The sequence below is a fragment of the Trichoderma virens genome (genome assembly GCF_000170995.1).
Source record: "Trichoderma virens Gv29-8 chromosome Unknown TRIVIscaffold_4, whole genome shotgun sequence".
NCBI classification, from domain to species: Eukaryota; Fungi; Ascomycota; class Sordariomycetes; order Hypocreales; family Hypocreaceae; genus Trichoderma; species Trichoderma virens.
Genome location: NW_014013745.1, coordinates 711,132 through 730,729, shown reverse-complemented (window position 1 = coordinate 730,729; position 19,598 = coordinate 711,132). Strand labels below are relative to the sequence as shown.

The 19,598-nt window shown below is 55.2% G+C and overlaps 5 protein-coding genes across 5 annotated transcripts; 2 read left to right on the top strand and 3 right to left on the bottom strand.

Moving 5' to 3' along the window:
* Positions 1 to 230: 230 nt before the first annotated feature.
* On the bottom strand, positions 231 to 3,486 carry TRIVIDRAFT_208488 (uncharacterized protein; the record flags this gene model as incomplete). The annotated part of the gene is made up of 7 exons (XM_014103162.1): positions 231 to 2,000; positions 2,072 to 2,473; positions 2,528 to 2,620; positions 2,679 to 2,858; positions 2,927 to 3,009; positions 3,069 to 3,272; positions 3,339 to 3,486. The coding sequence occupies 7 exons, from the start codon at positions 3,484 to 3,486 to the stop codon at positions 507 to 509; spliced, it is 2,604 nt and encodes an 867-aa protein (XP_013958637.1).
* Positions 3,487 to 9,558: 6,072 nt separating this feature from the next.
* On the bottom strand, positions 9,559 to 11,476 carry TRIVIDRAFT_84455 (uncharacterized protein; the record flags this gene model as incomplete). Its single annotated transcript, XM_014103161.1, has 2 exons — positions 9,559 to 10,848; positions 10,929 to 11,476. The coding sequence occupies 2 exons, from the start codon at positions 11,303 to 11,305 to the stop codon at positions 10,137 to 10,139; spliced, it is 1,089 nt and encodes a 362-aa protein (XP_013958636.1).
* Positions 11,477 to 12,018: 542 nt separating this feature from the next.
* Positions 12,019 to 13,128, bottom strand: TRIVIDRAFT_61218 (uncharacterized protein; the record flags this gene model as incomplete). Its single annotated transcript, XM_014103160.1, has 3 exons — positions 12,019 to 12,508; positions 12,676 to 12,918; positions 13,082 to 13,128. The coding sequence occupies 3 exons, from the start codon at positions 13,126 to 13,128 to the stop codon at positions 12,019 to 12,021; spliced, it is 780 nt and encodes a 259-aa protein (XP_013958635.1).
* A 2,843-nt stretch (positions 13,129 to 15,971) lies between these two features.
* Positions 15,972 to 19,140, top strand: TRIVIDRAFT_212206 (uncharacterized protein; the record flags this gene model as incomplete). The annotated part of the gene is made up of 6 exons (XM_014103159.1): positions 15,972 to 16,050; positions 16,331 to 16,491; positions 16,664 to 16,920; positions 16,951 to 17,809; positions 17,869 to 18,303; positions 18,381 to 19,140. 6 exons carry the CDS (start codon positions 15,972 to 15,974, stop codon positions 18,417 to 18,419), a joined length of 1,830 nt encoding a protein of 609 aa, XP_013958634.1.
* Positions 18,234 to 19,140, top strand: TRIVIDRAFT_215589 (uncharacterized protein; the record flags this gene model as incomplete). The annotated part of the gene is made up of 2 exons (XM_014103158.1): positions 18,234 to 18,303; positions 18,381 to 19,140. One exon carries the CDS (start codon positions 18,521 to 18,523, stop codon positions 18,899 to 18,901), a length of 381 nt encoding a protein of 126 aa, XP_013958633.1.
* Positions 19,141 to 19,598: the final 458 nt, after the last annotated feature.

Sequence of the window (19,598 nt, the reverse complement as noted above, 5' to 3'; positions counted from 1 at the left end):
GCGAGACCTGATGGGAGGTCCAAATTTCCGCGCTAGCCGTTTAAGGATGATGGGTCGTTTCAGCCAATCAGCCACCACCAAAAGCTAGGCACAAGCCCAAAGGCGATCGCTCACGTGACTCCATATTTTCAGTACTACCTACTAGGTAACTTAGAATTCTGAAAGATATCGAGAGCAGAAAGGAGAAGTTGGGAGGCAAATACAGGTACATCAAAAGTTTGCTGAGAATTGGTCAAAAGTCATTGAGATTTAAAATGGACTACACCTATGGTACGGTAAACGCTCCCTGGCGACAGTTTGTTTTAGCCAAAACCAATGATTTGTCCCCCATTGCCGTCCGTCAAATCGTCCCGTAACATAAGAAAACTAAGTAGTAATACTGGGATGAAAAGTATGATATATAATAAAGAAAAGAAGGGGGAAAGGGACACCCAAATAAATCGCCACGTAAAAAACCTGACTCATAAACCCCATCCTCTCTTGGTATACGTATAGATGGGCACCTCTCATTCGGTTTTGGGCACAGGGCCAGAAGCAACATTGACGCTGCTGGTAGAAGAGGCCGGAGCCTTCAAGTCACTTGATGCTGCAGGGGGCCCAGAGCCATTAGTGAGGACCACTGCCTTCTTCTCGTCCTCTCCGCTGTCATCATAATCCTCATCCACGTCCATTTTTCTAGCAGCACGCTCGGGTTCAGAAGCAGGCGGGGGAGCTGGGCGAGCTGGGGGCGCCTGTTCGGCACGGGGCTCTTCCTTGGGAACAACAGGGGGCTGGGGCTTTTCGTGGACGACGCCAGTCATGGGACCTGCTCCCGGCTGCATCGGCGGCAGGTGGTTTGAGCTCACACTGTGGCTTTGCGTGTGATGAGCAGCCTCGGACGGGTGATAGTTCTCCGTCTTGTGACGTGGTTCATCGGACCTCCTGGGCTCTTCGGGGCGACGTTGTTCTTCTGTACGGCGAGCCTCAGACGAATTGCGACGATATGCGTCGCGGGGAGGTGTTGGAGAGGGTCTGCGGTGTGCCAGATCTCCCAGTCGTGCACGAGTCTCCTCGTTAGCCGGCTTCTTAGCCACAGACTCCTCCTCCCACTCGCGATGTCTCTTAGGTCCTACAGACGAAGGCCGATCTTCCATACGCTGGGCAGGAGGCTCAGAAATCGCCGCAGGGGGGGGAGGCGGCGGCTGTGCGTTGTTTTCAGGAGCACTCTGAGGTGGCATCTCTGGATGATGAGGGTAGTGCGGTGGTGGAGGAGCCGGGTGTTGGGGATAAGCCGACTTGGGAGATGGCATGCGGTTGTCATGAATTGGAGGGCGGCCGTCGGCAGTGCGAGGGCTGCTGGCCGGCCGGAACGGAGTCATTCCATTCGGAGGTGGGTTGTTAGCATTGTTTGGGTTATTGGGAGGCGGAGCCGAGGCCGATGGCGTCGAGCCACCCCAGTTAGGATTGACAACACGTCGCTCAGCCGGCGCGGGAGCCGGAGGTTGAGACTGGGGTGGTGGCGGAGGAAGAGGCTGGGCATATTGGTGACTCTGGGGCGGTGGTGACGGGCCACGACGCGACGGACCAGGCCTATTAAGCTCGGGATATGGCTGACGAGCCGGCTGCTCTTGCGGAGGAGGGCTGGGCTGTCGAAGAGGTGGTGCTGGACCACGGAAAGGCTCGCCGCCCCTGCTCTCGTAAGGATTGGGCGGCTGGGGAGGCGGGTTAACGTTAGACAGCCTGCCAGCCCAGCTCTCACCGGCCGCCTGAGTGGCAGCAGGAGGGCCAGCGGATTGCTGCTGTGCAGATCCTCCCCATTGAGGGGGGCCTGTGGGACCCGTCTGGTACGTTGAGGGATGCATATCGGCAGGCTGAGGAGCAGCAGGTGGCGGTCCGCCATTTGTGCCGCCGGAGCGAAGAAGCTGAAGGCGAGCTTTAATGTGTGGATTACCCGGATCCAATTCTGCGGCCCTTTGATAGGCGTCCAGTGCGTCGGCAATCTGGTTGTTGCAAGACTCGTACTGTTCGCAGAGTCAGTAATTGGCCATTTAAGGAGAGTGTGTATAAAACAGAAGACAGCGACGGAACTTACAAGAGTGCCAAGGTCATACCAAACCTCAGAAATGTATGGGTTGAGGCGAATAGCGCGTGAGTACGCATCAAGCGCATCTCTATATTGATTGATTTGATAGTACAGCACGCCTATCGAGCACCAGAAGGTGGGATTCTTTCCATCGCGGTACACGGCCTGTTGGTAGGCCTCGTATGCTTTGGGATACTTTTGCTGCGACATGTAGCAACGGCCCAAGAGATACCAGCTTTGCGCATCCTGGTTGTCTGCCGCAACAGACTTCTCCAGGTACTGAATACCCCGTTCCTGGGAATCATATGCTGGACTCTGTTGGTGGTAGAGCCAGCCCAACTGCTGTAGAACTTTGGCGTGGTTGGGCGACTGATCCAGTACGCGCTGGTAGGCGGATTTGGCGCCGTCAAACTGTGAAACGAGGTTAGCATATCACACGGCCATGACGAAAATTTAGAAGCCTACATCTTTCTGTTGCTCGTGAACATGTCCGATCTGGAACCAGATGTCTTCTTGGGTAAGAGGCCCGGGAGGAGAATTGACAATGTATTTGAAGCACTGAAAAGGCTGTTAGTAAAGACGGATAATGCGTTGCCGAGTAAAGGTGTTGCCTTACATCCAAGCTCTGGTTGAATTTCGACTGTTGCTTGTATATTATGCCCAGTCGGAAGTAGATTTCGTTGGCCTTTTCGAAGTCGGGTTGGATAGTCATGACCTGAGAGAATGCCTCCTCAGCGTAGTCATAGCTACCGTAGCGATCGTACAAGATGCCAATGCCATACCACAGCATGGGATCCTATATATGCCAAGGGTTACTCAGATGCGCAAGCAAAGGCCAAGCTGTCAAGTGCGTAATCCACATACCTTGGGATCTCTAAGGTTGACGAGCGCCTGCTGGTAAGCGTCGTATGCCTTTTGTAAATTCTCGGTCATCAAGTAGCAGTGGCCTGTTGAGCATTCAATGAGCATTAATCTAAAGAATCAGTACGGCGGCGGCGTGGTATACCAAGATTTCCCCAAGCTTCACCATTGTTCTGGTCGAGCTGGACGATGGCTCGGAAGAACTCGAGAGCCTTGTCGAAGGCCTCGCGGCCCTTGAGAAGCATACCAATCGCGTTCATTGCGGCTGTGGAGTTCGGATTGGCCTGCAGAGCGCGCTCATAGGCATGCATGGCCTCGTCAGGCACGCGCAGCAATTCAGAAAAGCTTCCTATTCAGATTGTCAATCCAAAAGCCCGGCCTAAACGAGCTGGCAAGCAAAGGGGGGGTTCCATACCAATCTGCAACCAGACAGCCTCGTTCATGGCCGCAATCTGGTGCGAAGGGTTGAAGTGGTTCGGCTGGACATTCTGAGGCGGTGCCACGGGAGGGGGCGCTTGATGCTGCATCTGCATCATCGTGGGCGATGGGTGGTGGTTCGCCATCGCGACGCACTCGGCAGCGGATTATCGCGACAAGGCTGGCGGTGTAGGGTGAGTAGCGCGGGCCTGGGCAGATGAATCTCGACGCGACGGCGCGAAAATCTCCGAGCTGGCGATGGCCGTGTCGATTGAAGGGCGATGGTTGTGGGAACGACCCAATGGCTCGGATGCAGGCACCGTTGAAAAAGCACCCGCGCAGAACAGACACTTAACTTATGCCGACAACGACGCTCGGCCCGACAGAAGAAGAAAAGAATAAAAGGATAGGCAAAGTAGTAGAAAGGCAAGCGAAACCAAAGGCCGACGAGGCTGAAATTCTATACAGAAGGATAGTTGAATAGTTGGGATCGTGGAGGCACGTCAAGGTCCACGAGCCCCCGACGCTGCTGGCTATGGCTGCGAGATGTGATGGAGGGGAGAAAAAGAGAACGGGTAATGGGGAGAGAAAAGGCTGGTCTTGTGGAGGACGGACCTGCGCTGCTGAACCGACAAACTTACCTTACCCATGAAAATGATGAAAATGGGAGGGAAAGGACGGACTACAGGTACGGGGGCGTGGCGTTTACTGGAGCGGGGCTACCCTGGCCAAGTGGGGCCTTTGGCTGCTTGGCGGCTTTGGCTCTTCCTTGCCGAGTAGGTAAAGTGGGGGTGTGGGCAGGGTTCTGCGAGAGATGGTGTGCCAGTACGAAGTACCCAGGTACCTTAGCAGCTGGCCCTCAGGTACGTACCGTTGTAGTGCCCGAGGCTACCACTGCCAGCAAGCCCACACACACTCTGAGCTGCGAAGGGCAAAAAGCTGGGGGGTACGGAGACTTGAGAGCCTGGGCTCCCGAGTTGACGCAGTTGCCGTGGCTGGCCATTGCAGGTCATGTATACTCGTATGCATAAAGCACTAGGTACTACTCCGTGCTACGGCCAAGTACATAGGCGAGGGGCTAGGCCCAGGCGGCTGAGAGGAACCATGGCGAGCGCGCGCTGACGTCCCTGTACGGAGACGCTCATCACCTGAGAGGATGCATAGGAAGCAGCAAAAATGAGATCAGTCTTATCTGACGGCGAGGCTGTCGATTTGCGGCGCACAGGCTGGTGTGGCCATGTCTTGGCAACGCAGCATCTACCTACTATTACAGGCTGAATACAGGCAATTTCCTTGTTGGTACAGTAGCAACGGCGGATGCCTCGCCAAAGTCTGTTGCTGCTGTCGCTTGCTGCGGGCCTGACAAGATGGAGATCGGGTATATCGTCAGAGTTTGAGGCTGTCAGGGCAGTGGCTGTGCCATGTATTAATTGATTGTCACAGTGCTCGAGGCATTCCGTCCTTTACTTGCACGGGTACAGCATTCAAGCAGAGTCGCTGCATCGATGCATCGCAACGCAGGGCCAGGAAAGGGTCCGCGTCCCGGTCTCAGTTTATGAGGGACCCATGGGCGCATCGAGGCAAAACAAGTTGACAAGCATGGTGCGCTGATCCAGCGGGTAAGACGACCGGCAGCAGGAGCTCTCCTAGCTCTCGGGGATCTTCACTCATCATTGGCGACACCGGCCCTCGATACGAATCAATGCAGCGATGGTAGTTTAGGCCCCCGGTATTTGCCGGGGGGGAGACATGATGCGTTGGTTGGCTCGTGGGCATGCATTGTCAGCAGCGCTCTGGCTGGCCCGAGTCTTGGTGGGCGAAATGACCGTGGCGCTAGTTGCAGCAGATGGCGGTAATAAGGTGGCACCAGAAGTTGCACATGGAGATGATGGCAGTGACACACCTCAGGTACAACGGCGCTCCCTCATTTGACATGCTATGGTGTACTTGTCGACAGGTGGCACTCAAGCCAAACTAGAACGACGCCAAAGGATGGTGGCGTGAAGCCAAGGTGACAAAAGCCAGCCCGAGATGCCTGCAAGCCACGCGAACTTGGAGAGGAACAGCTGCAGCAAGGTTTGGACAAATGGCCGTGCTGTTGGCCGTGCTGCTAAAGATAAATGCTTCCATTCTGCCGGCTGAAGAAGAGAAAAATTCAAAAGCAAAAAGGAGCCGGTGATGGAGGTACATAGTATCCGCTCTATGTTGGGCACTGGTACATAGTACAGCAACTGTCAGTCAGTAGCTGGACTCGTAAGAACGGAGCTCTCCATCCAGATCAGGCGCTCTGACTAGACACACGTAGGTGGCACCTCATTTCCCATTGCCGGCCCAAGACAGCAGACGCCGTGATAACAACGCTCGCAAAAGAGATGACGGCTGCTACGGAGTGCCGCACACGTTAGAGTGGCTGCTAGCAGAGAATTGGAAGCATCGGACGGGGCTAGTACCTTAGAGGAAGTACTCGAAGGGGGCGCTAGCGAGGGACCCCACAAAAGAGACGTGAACGGAAGAGCAGAGAAAAAAAGAGCGGCACCGGGGCCCAGGTCTTAGCTTTTTGCTCCATGTCGGGGATAAGGCCAGGGGCGCTACGAAAAAAGGAACAGCGGTCATGTGACCGGGGCTGCAGCGCCTAAAATATAAGGTCAGGGTGGCGCGGGAGGGTTGGGCGGCCTTTTTTGGGAGCCTCAGGATCAAGATTACTACAAGCCGTATCTTGCATTCGGCCTTTTTTCTGCAGGCAACCTTTGTTACATAAGCAGGCGCCACGCATGGGATGTGTTTCTGTGCCCAGCCAAACCCAACCCCCCGTTTGGAGAGGAGCCGTGTAGGCTAATTGATGCAAACCCACGAGCCACCCTGAACATTGTTTTAGGACAGCAAACTGCTTGCATCCATGTGTCCATTCCATAGGTAAGAATCCATTAGGTGCCTCGCCACTGCTGCACCCGCCGAGGCTGCGTGCTGCTACTGCACAATGCACAATGCACACTGCCCGGTTATGGCGGTCGTGGTAGTATTGGTACGAGTACTACCGGCAGCATGTCTGCGCTGGCCGCGTTTGGTGGAGAAACGACAGCCAGCGATGCTACACGGAGCATTGGGGTGCATAGCATGGCATGGCTTCACGGGAAAGGGGACTGAAAGGTAGGTACCTCAGTATCAACAGTGCCGTCTTGTACTGGTACATGACTTGCTGCTGCATTGATGCTAAGTGCTGTAGCATGCAGCTGCGCTCCACGCGGCGTGCGCGCCAGCAGGTACAAGTACATGCGCCTGCACGAGCAAAGGTGCCTTACCTGACGAGTACACGTTATATGTAGGGAGCATGCTCGCTGACGACGAATTGCGTCGGTGGTGAGAAAATGCTCGGACACTAGCCGCGTGTTCGCGATGCGGTCTGAGTAGTACCGCTCAGGCACTCGCAGGCACAAGTACCTACGGTACGTACTCGTACAGGTACAGTGCTATGTACACGCACAGCACGCTGCGCACACGCTGGGGGGCCTGTGGACGCCAACTCCCTTTGCCCTCTAAGCCTGTGCCCTCTAAGCCTGTGCCCTCTAAGCCTGGACCCTCTCACCTCTCCTCTCAGCTCGCGCACACCCCTACCGTGTCGCGTTCGCAAGGGGTCCCACCTTTCTCAGCAACCCGCCCACATGTCATTGGAAAAGAGAGGGAAAAAAGAAGTTCTGCCACCAAGTGGATAAGTGGATAGGTGGATGAGCCCACACACTCCTGAGCTGCTCAACACACTGACGTGCCACGGCCAGCCGCCGGCGGATCTGGCCATCTGGGGCTCTTCCCAGCTCTCCTAGCTCGGCCCCTTGCTTCGCTCAGCAACGGACGCGATGCGTGTGGGCTCCAACCCCAGAGGCCCAGAAGCCCCGAGGCCCGGCAGGAGGGCGGCAAGCAGAAACGAGCAGCGCCATGACCGCTAGCCCAGAGCCAGCACGAGATTGGCTCCGAGTTGCCAAGGTGACCCCGATGGCTGCTACTGCTACTCCGTAGTGCTCTCTCGTCTCGCTCTACTTGGACTGGAACCTGGGCTGGACTGGACTGGCATCCGATGAATCTCGCGGGCTAATGCGAAGCAGCTGGCCGCGGCACATTCCTGGCCTCCCCCCTCCCTCTACGGCTTAATGCGACAGCAAAGGCGTTGGCTCGCCGCGAGAATCAACCACTTTTTCCGCGTACTTGCTTTTTTTTTTGGGGGGGGGGGGGGGGCTGCTCCTATGGTACCTACCACTACGAAGTACAGTACTGCCAGGATACTGTAGATTCCAATAGTAACCGCACATCCCCCGTAACCGCACGATCGCGATGCTCTGCTCCTGGGCGGCTTGTATTACTCAGAGCCATCCAGAACAGCCAGCCCGGCCTAGCACTCTTCCGGACTAGCTGGCTGGACAAGCTATGGCCTTGCCAGTTTCATCGCTCCCCCCCATCGCCCATCGCATCGAACAAAGGCGAGCCGCCCAGCCAGATTCCCGCACGCCCGACTTGCCAGGTTTCGCCGCCGGCCAGACAGCGAGGTTCGTGCTAATCCAGGTACCTCTAGTGGCACTTGTGGTACTTGTGGTACCAAGGCAGCATCTGTCGTGCCTGTGCGACCTGCCTGTAGCCTCGGGCTTGCTCCGTCTTCCGTCCATGCTGGATTCAATGCACGCAGCGGCAACGTTGTCCTGCCTTTGCAGCTTCACGTCCTCTTTGGACTCCGGCAGCGGCCCAGTGCTTCGGTTTTCGCCATTGGACCATGGTTGACACTTTGTGTCACGGCGATTCCAGCCCGCACGCCCCCCCTTCCCCCCTCCCTTGCGCGAGGTGAGGCGAAGAGCGGCAGGCGGGCCAAGTATCACCAACAGCGCGCGAGCTGCTGGCCGGTTCGTCGTTGCTACCCTAGATGGCGCCGCGAACTCCGGGGCAGGCTGGCTGCCTGTTATCTGCCCGTCTGATGCTGTCCATGGAGCCATTTTTTGGCTTGGTCTCTGCTATAGTAGTTGGGGAGGGCGTTGTCATTTAACCATGGTGCGCGGCTCGAGCTGGGTGAAGCTGAGAAGAAGCAACTCTAGCTCTCCTCCTGGTAGCCTGGCCTGCGTTGCAATCTATGCTCAACGCCAAACAAGCATTCATAGCCTCTGCCGCAGCTCCACTCCCCCAAAATGGGCACCCAGGGGGGCTACGCTCTACAAGCAACCTTGAGAAGAGACGAAAAAGAGGATGGGTGAAACATTTGCTTCTGCCTGGCTTGAGCGGCTGCAGTATAGCCTGACCCAAGTCGACACCTCGACTTTGCCGGGTCGCACAAGCTGCGATGGCACGCTTTTGGTTTGGTAACATTGTATTCTGCTGCCCCCCTTCCCTCCCTTCCCTCCCTTCCACATCGTCGAACAAGAAGCTGGACACTCACACACTCACACACACCCTCCTTGGACGAGAATACCACCATCACTGCCCCCCTCGATGCTGGAATATAGTAGGCACAGGTAACAAGCAAGCCACAATTTCACCCCCTTACTCCATCCGGGGGTGCTACTGTACAATACTTCATGCCCTACATGCAGCCCCGGCTTTAGGACATTGGCCTGTATATGCAGGCTGTTTTGGTGTACAAGTATGTAGGCTCCGGGTAGCTGAGGTTTGCCGCGGGGGATTCCCCCCCCCCCCTTTGGTTTCAAGGACGCCATGCCTTTTTTTGCTTTTTTTTTAAGTCACGCTTGGCTGCCTCTGGTTGGGCGCGTTTACGATTTGTTCTCGAGGACTGTGAATTCTGTCAATAATCACTTTTGCTAGTCCGCAGGATTGAATCACCATCCGATACTGCCATGAACAAGGACTAGGGGGGGTGAAATAGGGAGTGGCGAGCCGACATCCCGGCGACTCTTGGAAGTGTATCTCTACGACTAGGTATCTTGCGCTATCACCATCTTACATATTCCTCGAGGATCTGGGAGTGTGTGTTAGGTCGTCGACTGTATGTATATAACTTGGGATGCTGGATCCCTGCCCTCGTAGGAGAGAGAAAAAAAAGACAGAGGTTTCTCCCAATCTTCTACAGTAAATCACCGGCGTGTTCAGATCTCGTGGCCCTACCACGCCACATGATGCCGTGCGATGCAATACAATGTGCTTCAAACTGCCATGTCTGCATTTTCGTCTTCATGTACATGTTGTTTGTGATATCTGACTTTGACCCACGCTTGCAAGCACCAGTGTCTCCAGGTGTCATGAGAGACTCTTATTTCTCACATGCAGCCGCTTAGCTGCCAATGTATATTGTGCTACGTACCATGCCATCGTGAGACGAACAAGGCTACCTCCCTGCTCTAATCCAATCAGCTCGACTGATCGTCGCTCAGCTTCCATTTGATTAACAAGTATTCGCTGCTCTTCTATCTGCTTCCCTCCTCCCCCAAAGCTTGAGTCTGCTGCCGTCTGTGCAAAGCGCCTTGCCAACACAAAACGCCCATGTCTCATGTCTATTCCAAGACAAGTACAGAGTGTGGTGCTCATCAAAAGTACAACTTTAAAACGGGCATACTGTATTGTGTCGACACGGCAAACAAGGCATGATTCATTCTTGACGTGCTGGCTAGACAATTAACCCCATGATCCAGGACAACACCAAGGCGCCAACTTACTGTCCATCGATCCAATCCGCTACCCGCTTGCATCATTATTATCATTTGATTCGTGACGTTACCGCCCCTGGTTCCCTTGCCCCAACTACGAGGCGCCGCCAATATCACTTGTATCATTACATCATACGAATCTGCGGCCCATCCTCAAGAATCTCCTATGAATCATCTTCCTCTGGTTCAAACTTGGTCTCGCCAAGCATCGGTCCTGGCTCAGACTTCATCGCTGTCTGAGCACTTGTTTGGGGCTGAACCTGTACAGGTGGGCCGCTCGACTGAGCAGCAGCTGGTGGCGGAGCTGGGGCCGGCTGTGTTCGAGCAGCAGCGGTGGCTGCATTCAGTCTCTGATCCAGCGCCTTCAGTGCGATGGCTCTCCTCCTCTCCGCTTCGGCACGAGCACTTCCCGGCGCCCCCCTCTGCGAAATGCTGTCATGACGTGTGGCTATGCCCCGCTGTCCTGAAGGCTTGCAGAGCCGAATCATCACAAGGATACCGTATATCTGATCTGCGACGGCAGCCACAAAGGGCTTGATAGGTCCTGGGAAGAACTCGGCAAAGGCAAACGTTTCGCTGGCGTCCCCACGCAGCGATGATGGCTGAGCTGTATCAAGGTCGGGAAAGACAACCTTGAAAAACCGCAGGTATGTCCAGCTGGTGATGAAGCTGAAGTTGGCCAACCACAGAGCGGCTCGCGACAGCAATGGTGTGAACGAGAGCACGGTGACGATGCCGATGTAGATCATTGGGATTCTCGGGACTCGGAGAGAGACAACTCCACGGAAGAGCGTTACCGTATGTGCGGGGATGAGCTGGCTGAAGGCAACTAGGAAAGCGATCTGGAAGGGAATGGTACCGCCGATGACCGTAAGTCTTGTAAAAAAAAGTTGGGTGTTAGCAGTCATCTCGCATAAAGTATCTGGCAATAAGTATGTATATGGGTGTGTACTCACGTCCAGTCAGGATTCCTGGTCAGGGTATAGAAGAAGACCATGGTAAAAAACGTCAGGACATTTGGGATCAGGGAAACAACCACAATAAACTTGGCCAGGTCTGCCGACGACCAAGCCCTCTCCAGATACCTGCCGCCATGATACAGAGTCGTAGCGCCTATGCCAAACGTAAAGATGTTGCCCTCCACCAGGGACGCCGTCAGAAAGGTCCAGGGGTATGTAATGGACAGCTGAGGGATGAGCGTCAAGTATGGGATGACGATGTCCGTATCCTCGGACCACTGGCGATATCTAATCGCGGCGCTCAGGACAGACTGGAACAGCAGAGTGCCGAGCAGGGCTCGTGTGACTGGCGGGATGTTTATTCGCGGGGGCATGGCGACGGGATGCGGGATGCGGGATGGGGGGGTTTATCGCGGGGATTTCTCAGATGTCATTTGAACCGGGGGTGGTTTGCAAGGCGAAGCTGCACGGCAAGACGGGCGCAAGGCTTGCTGTCCTCTTTGCGTGTGCTCGGATCTTCTTTCTCGCAGCTTGTGGTCAAAGCGAGAGCTTCCATGCTAGGGATGCTAGCATTGTGATTATGTGTGCAAAGGGATCTGAATCGGGAGCTACCGACTGGCTGCTGAAGCGTTGGCCTCAGGCATCAACTGATGATACTGGCATCCTTTCTTGCAATAACTACTAGGGAGATGGGATGCTGATTTCCTTCGCATTTGGCATTGTCACAGTTGCGTATCATCTGAAAACTGCCATGCACTTGGCGTTTGTTTCATCATATTGCATCATACTGAGGGCTGCAGGTGCAGTTCCTAGTTCTTGTGGCTGGCGCGGGAGCGGCCTTGAAGCGAGTGACGGTATGCCAAATCACGGCTAGGATCCATGGATTTGGCTTGTGAACTGATAGACCTCGCAAAGGGTCGGCGTCAACTCTATTTTATCTTTACCATGGCAAAGAGTGTGTACTGTGTAGTTTTCTATCCTGCAATTCGCAAAGATAGTCGTCTCGTCCTAGTTGCTTGCCCATTTTTTTTTTTTTTCTTCTTCACCACCGCCCATGTGCTGTGTCAAGACATTCCCAAGCCATGACTCAGCCAGACGTGGATGGTGGCAGAACCTCGGCAAGTCCACCGGGCTTTCCTCCTATCGGGTCCGTCAGCTTGATTCGGCAGCCTGCAACTGAGTTGACCATCATGTGGGGTTCCGCATGTGCAAAAGCCCGCAATTGGGGGACCTTGTGCGAAGCTCCCGCTCTGTACAGGTACGGGTACAGGGACAGGTACACGTTACATGTGTCACGGAACACGGGGGCACAAGAGACAGGCGGAGAAGCCATCCCGAACGAGAACCTGGTGAACGATGGCCAGAGACTGTGTCGGAATAGCCGATCTTGCATCGTCTGGATGTCTGCACAAGCCCTTGGTATTACTCGGGGATAAAATGTTGAAAAGGGACGACCCTTTGGCCCAGGCAAGGTACCATGGTTAAGCATAAGGCACTCGCTCGCAGTGCCTCTACAGTACCGTGTGAAGGCTGGTGGGTTCGTGGGCTGTGTCCCTTGCAAGCTTTGCAGGTTGTACCTGTGGCAGGCCAATGCAGGCTCATGTGCAGAGTACGAGTTGCATGTGCTCCATCTGTGCCATTTGACGTACATGCACGACCGAAACCGCGACTTTTATTAGCCTGCCTCACGATTCTTGTTCCTCGAGGAGTTCTGGCAAGCCTGGGTCGCGTAATCGGTACGTACCTCGCCTGCAAATCCCTGGCTGGTCCTTTGGGGCGGGTGTCGGGTGGGGCGAGCTTAAGGGCCCCATCAATCACCAAAGATGCTGACTTTGGAATCCCTTGGATGGAGTTTTTTCGGGGGGCTGCGGATTGTGGATGCAGCGTTTTGGGTTGTGTTGCCGCGACACGTCTCTGCGGCCAGACGAAGCGAAATTCGGTGCAGCTGGGCTGTCTCTTTGCTTCTGGTCTCTCCTTTCCTCCCTGTCTGTACTCATACGGTACAATACTATGTAGAGCGCATCGCCAAATGCTAATGCTAATGCGCTGGCCGGGCTTGGCTCCGTCATCCCCCTCGTCTCATCCACCGTCTCCCGGGCTATAATAAGCCATGGCAGCCATCTCATTGCACCCCTGTCCCCGGCACGCACATCGCGGCCGTCACCTCGACCCCTGTGCAGATGCATTTCCTAGGCATGAAGGAGAACGGGCAAGCTGGCGGCGCCACCTCCCAGAAGGACCACACACAACGTCGCCGCCCGCCCCCTTTGTCGCCTGTGACCAGTGCCACGTAGTCTGACGATAAAGTCACCTCACCCTCCAGCACGTTGATTCTGTCCGGAAGGTTGCTGTGAGGAGACGAGACTGGTCAAGAATCGGAGGACGCTGGCATCCTTGGCCGCTGCGGAAGCTTTTTGGGCTGCCAATTGCACACTCGAAACGCTTCCAAGGGTGAGCCGTCAGTGCGCCGCGCGTGAGACTGAATCTTAAAATTCAGGACCACTTTTCGGAGGTTAGGTAATCGAAGAGCAAGAGAAACACGACCAGGAAGCTTCTTGCGTCGGGAATAAAAGGATACTCGCGCCTTGAGCAAAGCATTGGTCGGAGATGCTGCTCCCCTCCTCGCACAGAGCACAAGCAGAGTCGGCACCTTTCCTCTGGCCGCCCAGATCCATTCGAGGGGATCCCGTGGCCTCTTGAGAGAGCACGTACCAGTACGGACAATTGGACGACCAAGGACAGCCTGCGGGGCGCGGGATGTCCAGGTACTACTGGAGAGTACGAGACCTTGTCTCCATTTCCGGAGTAGCGCCCAACCGATCTGCAATCAGTCTCAGATTCCTGAGCTTGCAGCAACACAGCTTGTTTGTGCAGCCCTGGCGCGCTCTGGGGTCTGCTCGAGTGTCGTGATGGCAGAAATGCCCGGAGGAGAGACGCAGACGAAAACGAGCGAAAGGAAGCGAGGCGCACGTCGAACTGATGGGAAACGAGCAGCGAACCTTCTTTTTTTGGCCCTGGATCGGAATCTCGATTGCTGATGGGGGATAGTCCGGAGCTGCTGCACAAAAGACCAACCGACTTTCGCACTTTGCCACCGCATGAATTGAGGCTTTTGGGGCTTCCGTTCTCTCTTGGCTGCCGCCTTAGTAATCCTGGGGGGACCCTCAGCAATCTGTACTCGTCCACTCTACAAAAGGAATTGGTCCCCCCTTTGCAGGGACTCGTTCGAATGGTTTGGGCTATCGTTTTTTTAACCGAGTCCGTGACGACATGACCAAACGGGGTTTGCCGAATCTTACTGGAGCGGGTTTTACGGGATAGAAACGTTTCCGAGCGGCTCCCTTGCTGAGACTGTCCATGTTCTGGATACGGAGAAGCTTTCTTGGCTCGCGGAGACAAGGGAGTGAGACACGGCGATGGAGGTGATGGAGAGCATCGCGCAGAGAGGCGACGGGACTGCGAAAGCACGCAAGAGGTGCGATTGACGAAAGGACAGCGGTTGGCGCCACCGACGCTGACAACTGGGCGTAATTTTCCTCGTCTCCCTCTCCATCGTGGTGCCCTTATTCGCCTCTTGGAGATGGCACGCGGCGCTGCCACGCATGTCGATGCCGGGTTACGTGACAGCATAGTACTACCACTAATGGCTTGTACCTCTTGTCGTTGCCGATAATGCACGCACTCGTCAGACACGGATGATTCTACTGGTCCCCCGCAAGGACCAGTTCCTCTTTGACAGCCTTTGTACTTGGACCTTGCGAGTACCGCACGGCTGCCGCTCGGCCTGTTTGTCTCTGATTCCTCCCTCGTACTTGAAGCCCCGTGACGGGTACCTTGGTTCATTGTCCAGATGGTTCCGTCAAAGTCTTGGTAGCTTGGCCAAGGCCTAGGGTTCTCCCCAATCCCCGTTTCTCCCGTTGCCCTACCGCCATGCTATCTCGTTCCACAGCGATTTGAATGCTCAATCTAGCGCCAGACCAGTCCACTTTGGTGTCCGACTAGATGCAGTAGTGCCAATACGGAGCAGTACATGGACGTCGCACACCTGCCACGGCGTCGGCTCGGTACCTCTCCGTACTCTGGCAACATGACAATGCGTTAGGTAAGCCGTTGCCATGGCCGGATGGGACAGTTTTGGCTTCAAGGGCTGCCTGGGTGCTAAATAAGCCGGAACGCCGCAGCGAATTTTGGACGGCGCAGAGCAAAGCTAGAATTCATGTCGCCGCCAATGGAAGCATCACCATGCCATGCCATGCCATGCCCTGCTACGCCCAGGCTGTGCAACATCCGCACTCTGGGCTCATGGGGTGCCGACGCGAGGAGAGCGTCATGCTGCAGATGCTCGTTTGTGTGCATTTGCGCCCCCATGGCAAGGCTAGGTACTAGGCAGGTACCTTAGTCCGCGTACAGTACCAGGCAGTACCAGCACCAGTAGGGAGGCAGATTGGATTGGGGGGAGATCTCTCCAGCATTACTGTACATTAGGTTTGGGAATGCCTTGGGCGCGACCTTGGGTACCTTGTAATTGGCAGCCTTTAATTGATGTCTGGCGCCGGCTATAGCGCAGTCCACCGGCTGGGTTTCTCCTTTGGCGCCTCGCCTTTCTGGGCGCTCCAAACAAGGCCCGTTTAGTCTGGCGTGGGCTGAAGGGCCGGTGCAAAGTATGCGGTACTTGGCGGCTACCTGGGCGGTGGCGCTGGCTGTGGCGGGCGTGCAGGTACTCGCAGCGCCGCCCGCAAGTACTGCGTACTCCATGCGCGGCATGGCAGGGCCAATGTACCGACAGAGGCACGCAGAGGTACCTTGTCTCTGCCGACCGTGGGCGAGTTGTGGATTCGATTCATCTTCCGTGGAATCTTCACTCACTCACTTCATCCTCACCACCAGCCTGCCATTTGGCTTTCCCTCTGGCGGCTCCCCATCAAGGCCTCTGCGCTGCTCGATAGCTGCACAATCAGACTCACCTGCGACGACGAGCCGTGACACTGCCGCCACCTCGCTGGCGCGCTTCCCCCTCGGAATCTGGACCCCCCGGAAACCATGGTCCTCAAGGAATTTCTCGACTCAGACCGAGTCAACTTTCTCATCTGGAGGTTCGTCCCAACGCCCTCGAAATCCCGTCGTCTCTGCCAGCCTTGTCTTCGTTTTTTCCCCCAGCCCAGCGACCCCCCCAGGAACGTCCGCCGTAGCCCCAATCCTTGCTTCCAGTTTCCCGTTTGCCCAGGCGTTTTTCGGTCCCAAAGAGGCCTCGTTGCCACTCACGCTTTTTGCTGACCCTTTTTGCGCAGGTATTTGCTTGAAGGCAGTACGTGGAAACCGCATAGCATTCTCCCCCGTCTACTCTCGTAGGACTGGATCAAGGCTAGATTCTAACCCGTGATTTTTTTTTTCTCCTTCAGACTACAGAGAAACAGCCGCCAAGTTCCAGAAAGAATGGCACGTCAAGGAGCCGCAACGGGACTTTGATTTTGCGCGCCATGTCAAGGGCCGTGCTCTAGTGTCCGTGGTCAACAGCGGCCTCATCTACTATGCTCTCGAGCGAGAGCACTCACGCCGTCAGGTACGCCATGCATTTGCCCTTTGCTACGATTTCTCATGCCCGCTTGTTGCGTTTGTTTCATTTCCTTGGCCGTTCGCGATTGGGCTTGGGGGCTGCCTGTGCGCCAATCGCGGGTCGCTTTTCCGGCTTCCCTTTTTTCCCCCCTTTGGCTAACCATCCAATTCGGCTGCAGATGCCAGAAGATGCGGCCGCACAAGCCGAGGCGCTGCGCAACGGCATCTTTGGACCGTTGGAGGTGCAGCCGCCAGCAAAGATGGAGGACGACGACGAGGATGCACCGGGAGAGGAGGACGACGAAGCAGAGCTGTCGCGAAAACGGAATCACAATTCTCTGCCCAATGGGTCGCCTTCCAAGCGCCCACGGCTCAGCAACGGCTGCGAGAGCAAATCCGATGCAGCCACCGTCAGCACCCCCATGGATGTGGACCAGCAGGACAGCCACCACGACGACGACCAGAGCCTGCACGATAACCACGCCTATCCATCTCCGCTGGAAGGAGAGCAGGTTCCTCTGCCGATTGTGCGGACGGAGGGGCCCGAGCAAGGCACGCAAGTCGACAAGGTTGAGCAGCTGTTTGCCGGCACCACCTTCATCCGCCTCATGGACGACTGCGCCACTGAAACAGCGCCTTCGCCCTCCCCAGCTGGCTCTGAAAACACTCCCATTCTGCTGCAGTGCGAGTGGAACCCGAAAGACCCATCAATCCTCGCGGCTGCTGGGACCGATGCGCTAGCCCGTGTTTGGACCGTTTCGCGTGCCACAGCAACTGACCACAGCCAGCATCACGTGTCACCCCACGCCCATGCCTTGCTGGATCCCGAATCTCCAAAGACGACGACGGTGACGGCGCTGGCCTGGACGTCGGACGGTGCCTCCATTGCCGTGGCCAGTGACTGTGGAGGAGCTCGGGCCGCCATCCATCTGTGGTCCGCCGGCGGTGAGCTTGTCCAGGCCCTGGACGTGTCGGAGCCGCCCATTGTCAAGCTGCTGTGGAATCCTAGCAATACGGCGCTGCTCGCCATTTCCCCAGAGAACAAGGTCGATACACTGGTGACGGTGCACTCGATAGGCTCCAACAAGTCCTTGCGGTATCCCCTCCCGGGCCATAGTCTCGATACGGGCCTGGACGCAACATGGACGGGCGACTCCGAGTTTTTGATTTGCGGCGGCGGCATTTTCGAATGCCTGAGCTTGGGCGAGACGGCAATCCAGAGGACCCGGAAATTTGAGACGAAGGAGGATGATCACTTTGCCCAGGTTTTGTTTGACCCACGATCCCAGCTCGTCGCCACCTCGAGTGACAAGGGTGTTTTGGATGTAAGTTGGCCCCAACCAGTATGAGCGCTGGTACCAGGGTACTAATCATGTACGTGCAGCTATGGGATGAATCGGGACAGCGTCGGTCAATATCAGCCCACCAAGGGTCAATTACAACGATGGCCTGGCAGCCACTGCTGCCAGATCAATCTGGTCCGGAAGACGAGCGGTTAATCGCTACTGGAGGAGAGGACGGCGCTATTCTGATTTGGAATGCTAGAAAACCCGAGAGCAAACCGAAATGCTTCTTCACAATGGACCTGCCGGTCGTGCGGCTTGCCTTTACGCCTGACGGAGCCTTCATCGCAGGAGCCACGCCTAGAAGCGTCCTGATATGGAAGGTCGACAGCCATTCCGTGCCCCGGGCCATCTGGAGGCCGTCCAAAGACGAGCTAGAGAACCTAAAGAGCAACCAAGACTCTGAAGAAGAGGACGAGCACTGCCTGTGCTGGGACAAGGACGGCCAGAAGCTTGCTTACGGCGCAAACAGTCGTGTAAGTGTGACATGTACCAAACAGGGGAGAGGGGAAGGATGATTGGTGGACAAGCCATGCTAACCATTCTTGAACAGCTCGCCATCATCAGCTTCAGTGGTAATAATAGTGGATAGAAACCACTCCCGCTGAGGATACGAAAACACAGGCGCATTACGGCGAACGCATATAATATATTTACTGACGTTGGGTGGATCGGGCGACTCTAGAAGAAGCCATGAACACGACGCGGCAGACTCTAGAAAACAAAATGGTATCGGGCGGACGGCGCGACATGACAGCGGGGCTGCGACATGACCGAGTTCATCTCGACGGCGGATCCTACTCTCTCTTTTTTTTGCTCTCTCTCTCTCTCTCTCTCTCTCTCTATTCTTCTTTTTTTGGAACAAAAGATGGTCAAATGGATGTGGGGGGAGGCGAGGTGCCGCGGAATCAAATCGCTGGGGCTCAAACAGCCCTGCGCTTCAATCCCTTTTGTTTACCAGCATTCCCCGATGGGCTTTCTTTTTGGTCACGAACCACGATATATCTGGACAGCGAGAGGGGAGCTGGACTGGACTATGCTAATCATCTTGACTACGCGGATACACTCGAATGAAGGACAGGGATAAAACGGACGTACGGAGTACGAGTGGTGTTATTTTATTTTATCTCTTTCATGTTTGCTTTATTTGCTTTATTTTGCTTTGCTGTCTCTTTCGGGTCCAAGGCAAGGGGGGAGGTGAGGACGGAGAAAGGGGAAGTCAAGGCATTTCTACTTTGTGTCTACACTTTGTTTGAACAGGTCGGGGAATAGTGCGACTGCTTCTTGTACAATAAAATCTGCAGAGTACTATCAATCTATCAAGGGACAGAGTCCCGGTTATTAATCAATGCGCTTTGCTTGTTGAGGCTGTGAGATTTGATTAGATAGCAGATATATCGGGATTTGCTTGTATTAAGTGACTTTTATGAAGGGAAGGGCTATTCAGCACCCCAAGCTGGCTATCCAGCACCACAGCGATTCAAAAGAGTTATGAATATCGTAACGACGCAAAATAAAGGCCTTTTTTTTATCAGTATTACTCAAATAAATATACGGTTCCTGAAGTGTCTACTATTCTCGCTACTTTCTGCAACTCTCGCTATATCCTGCTACTGTCGCTACTTTCTGCTACTGTCGCTACTTTCTGCTACTGTCGCTACTTTCTGCTACTGTCGCTACTTTCTGCTACTACCGCTACTACCGCTACTATTCATATTTTCCTCTACTATCTGCCATTATTACTACCTATGCCGCTTTAAATTTAAGAACG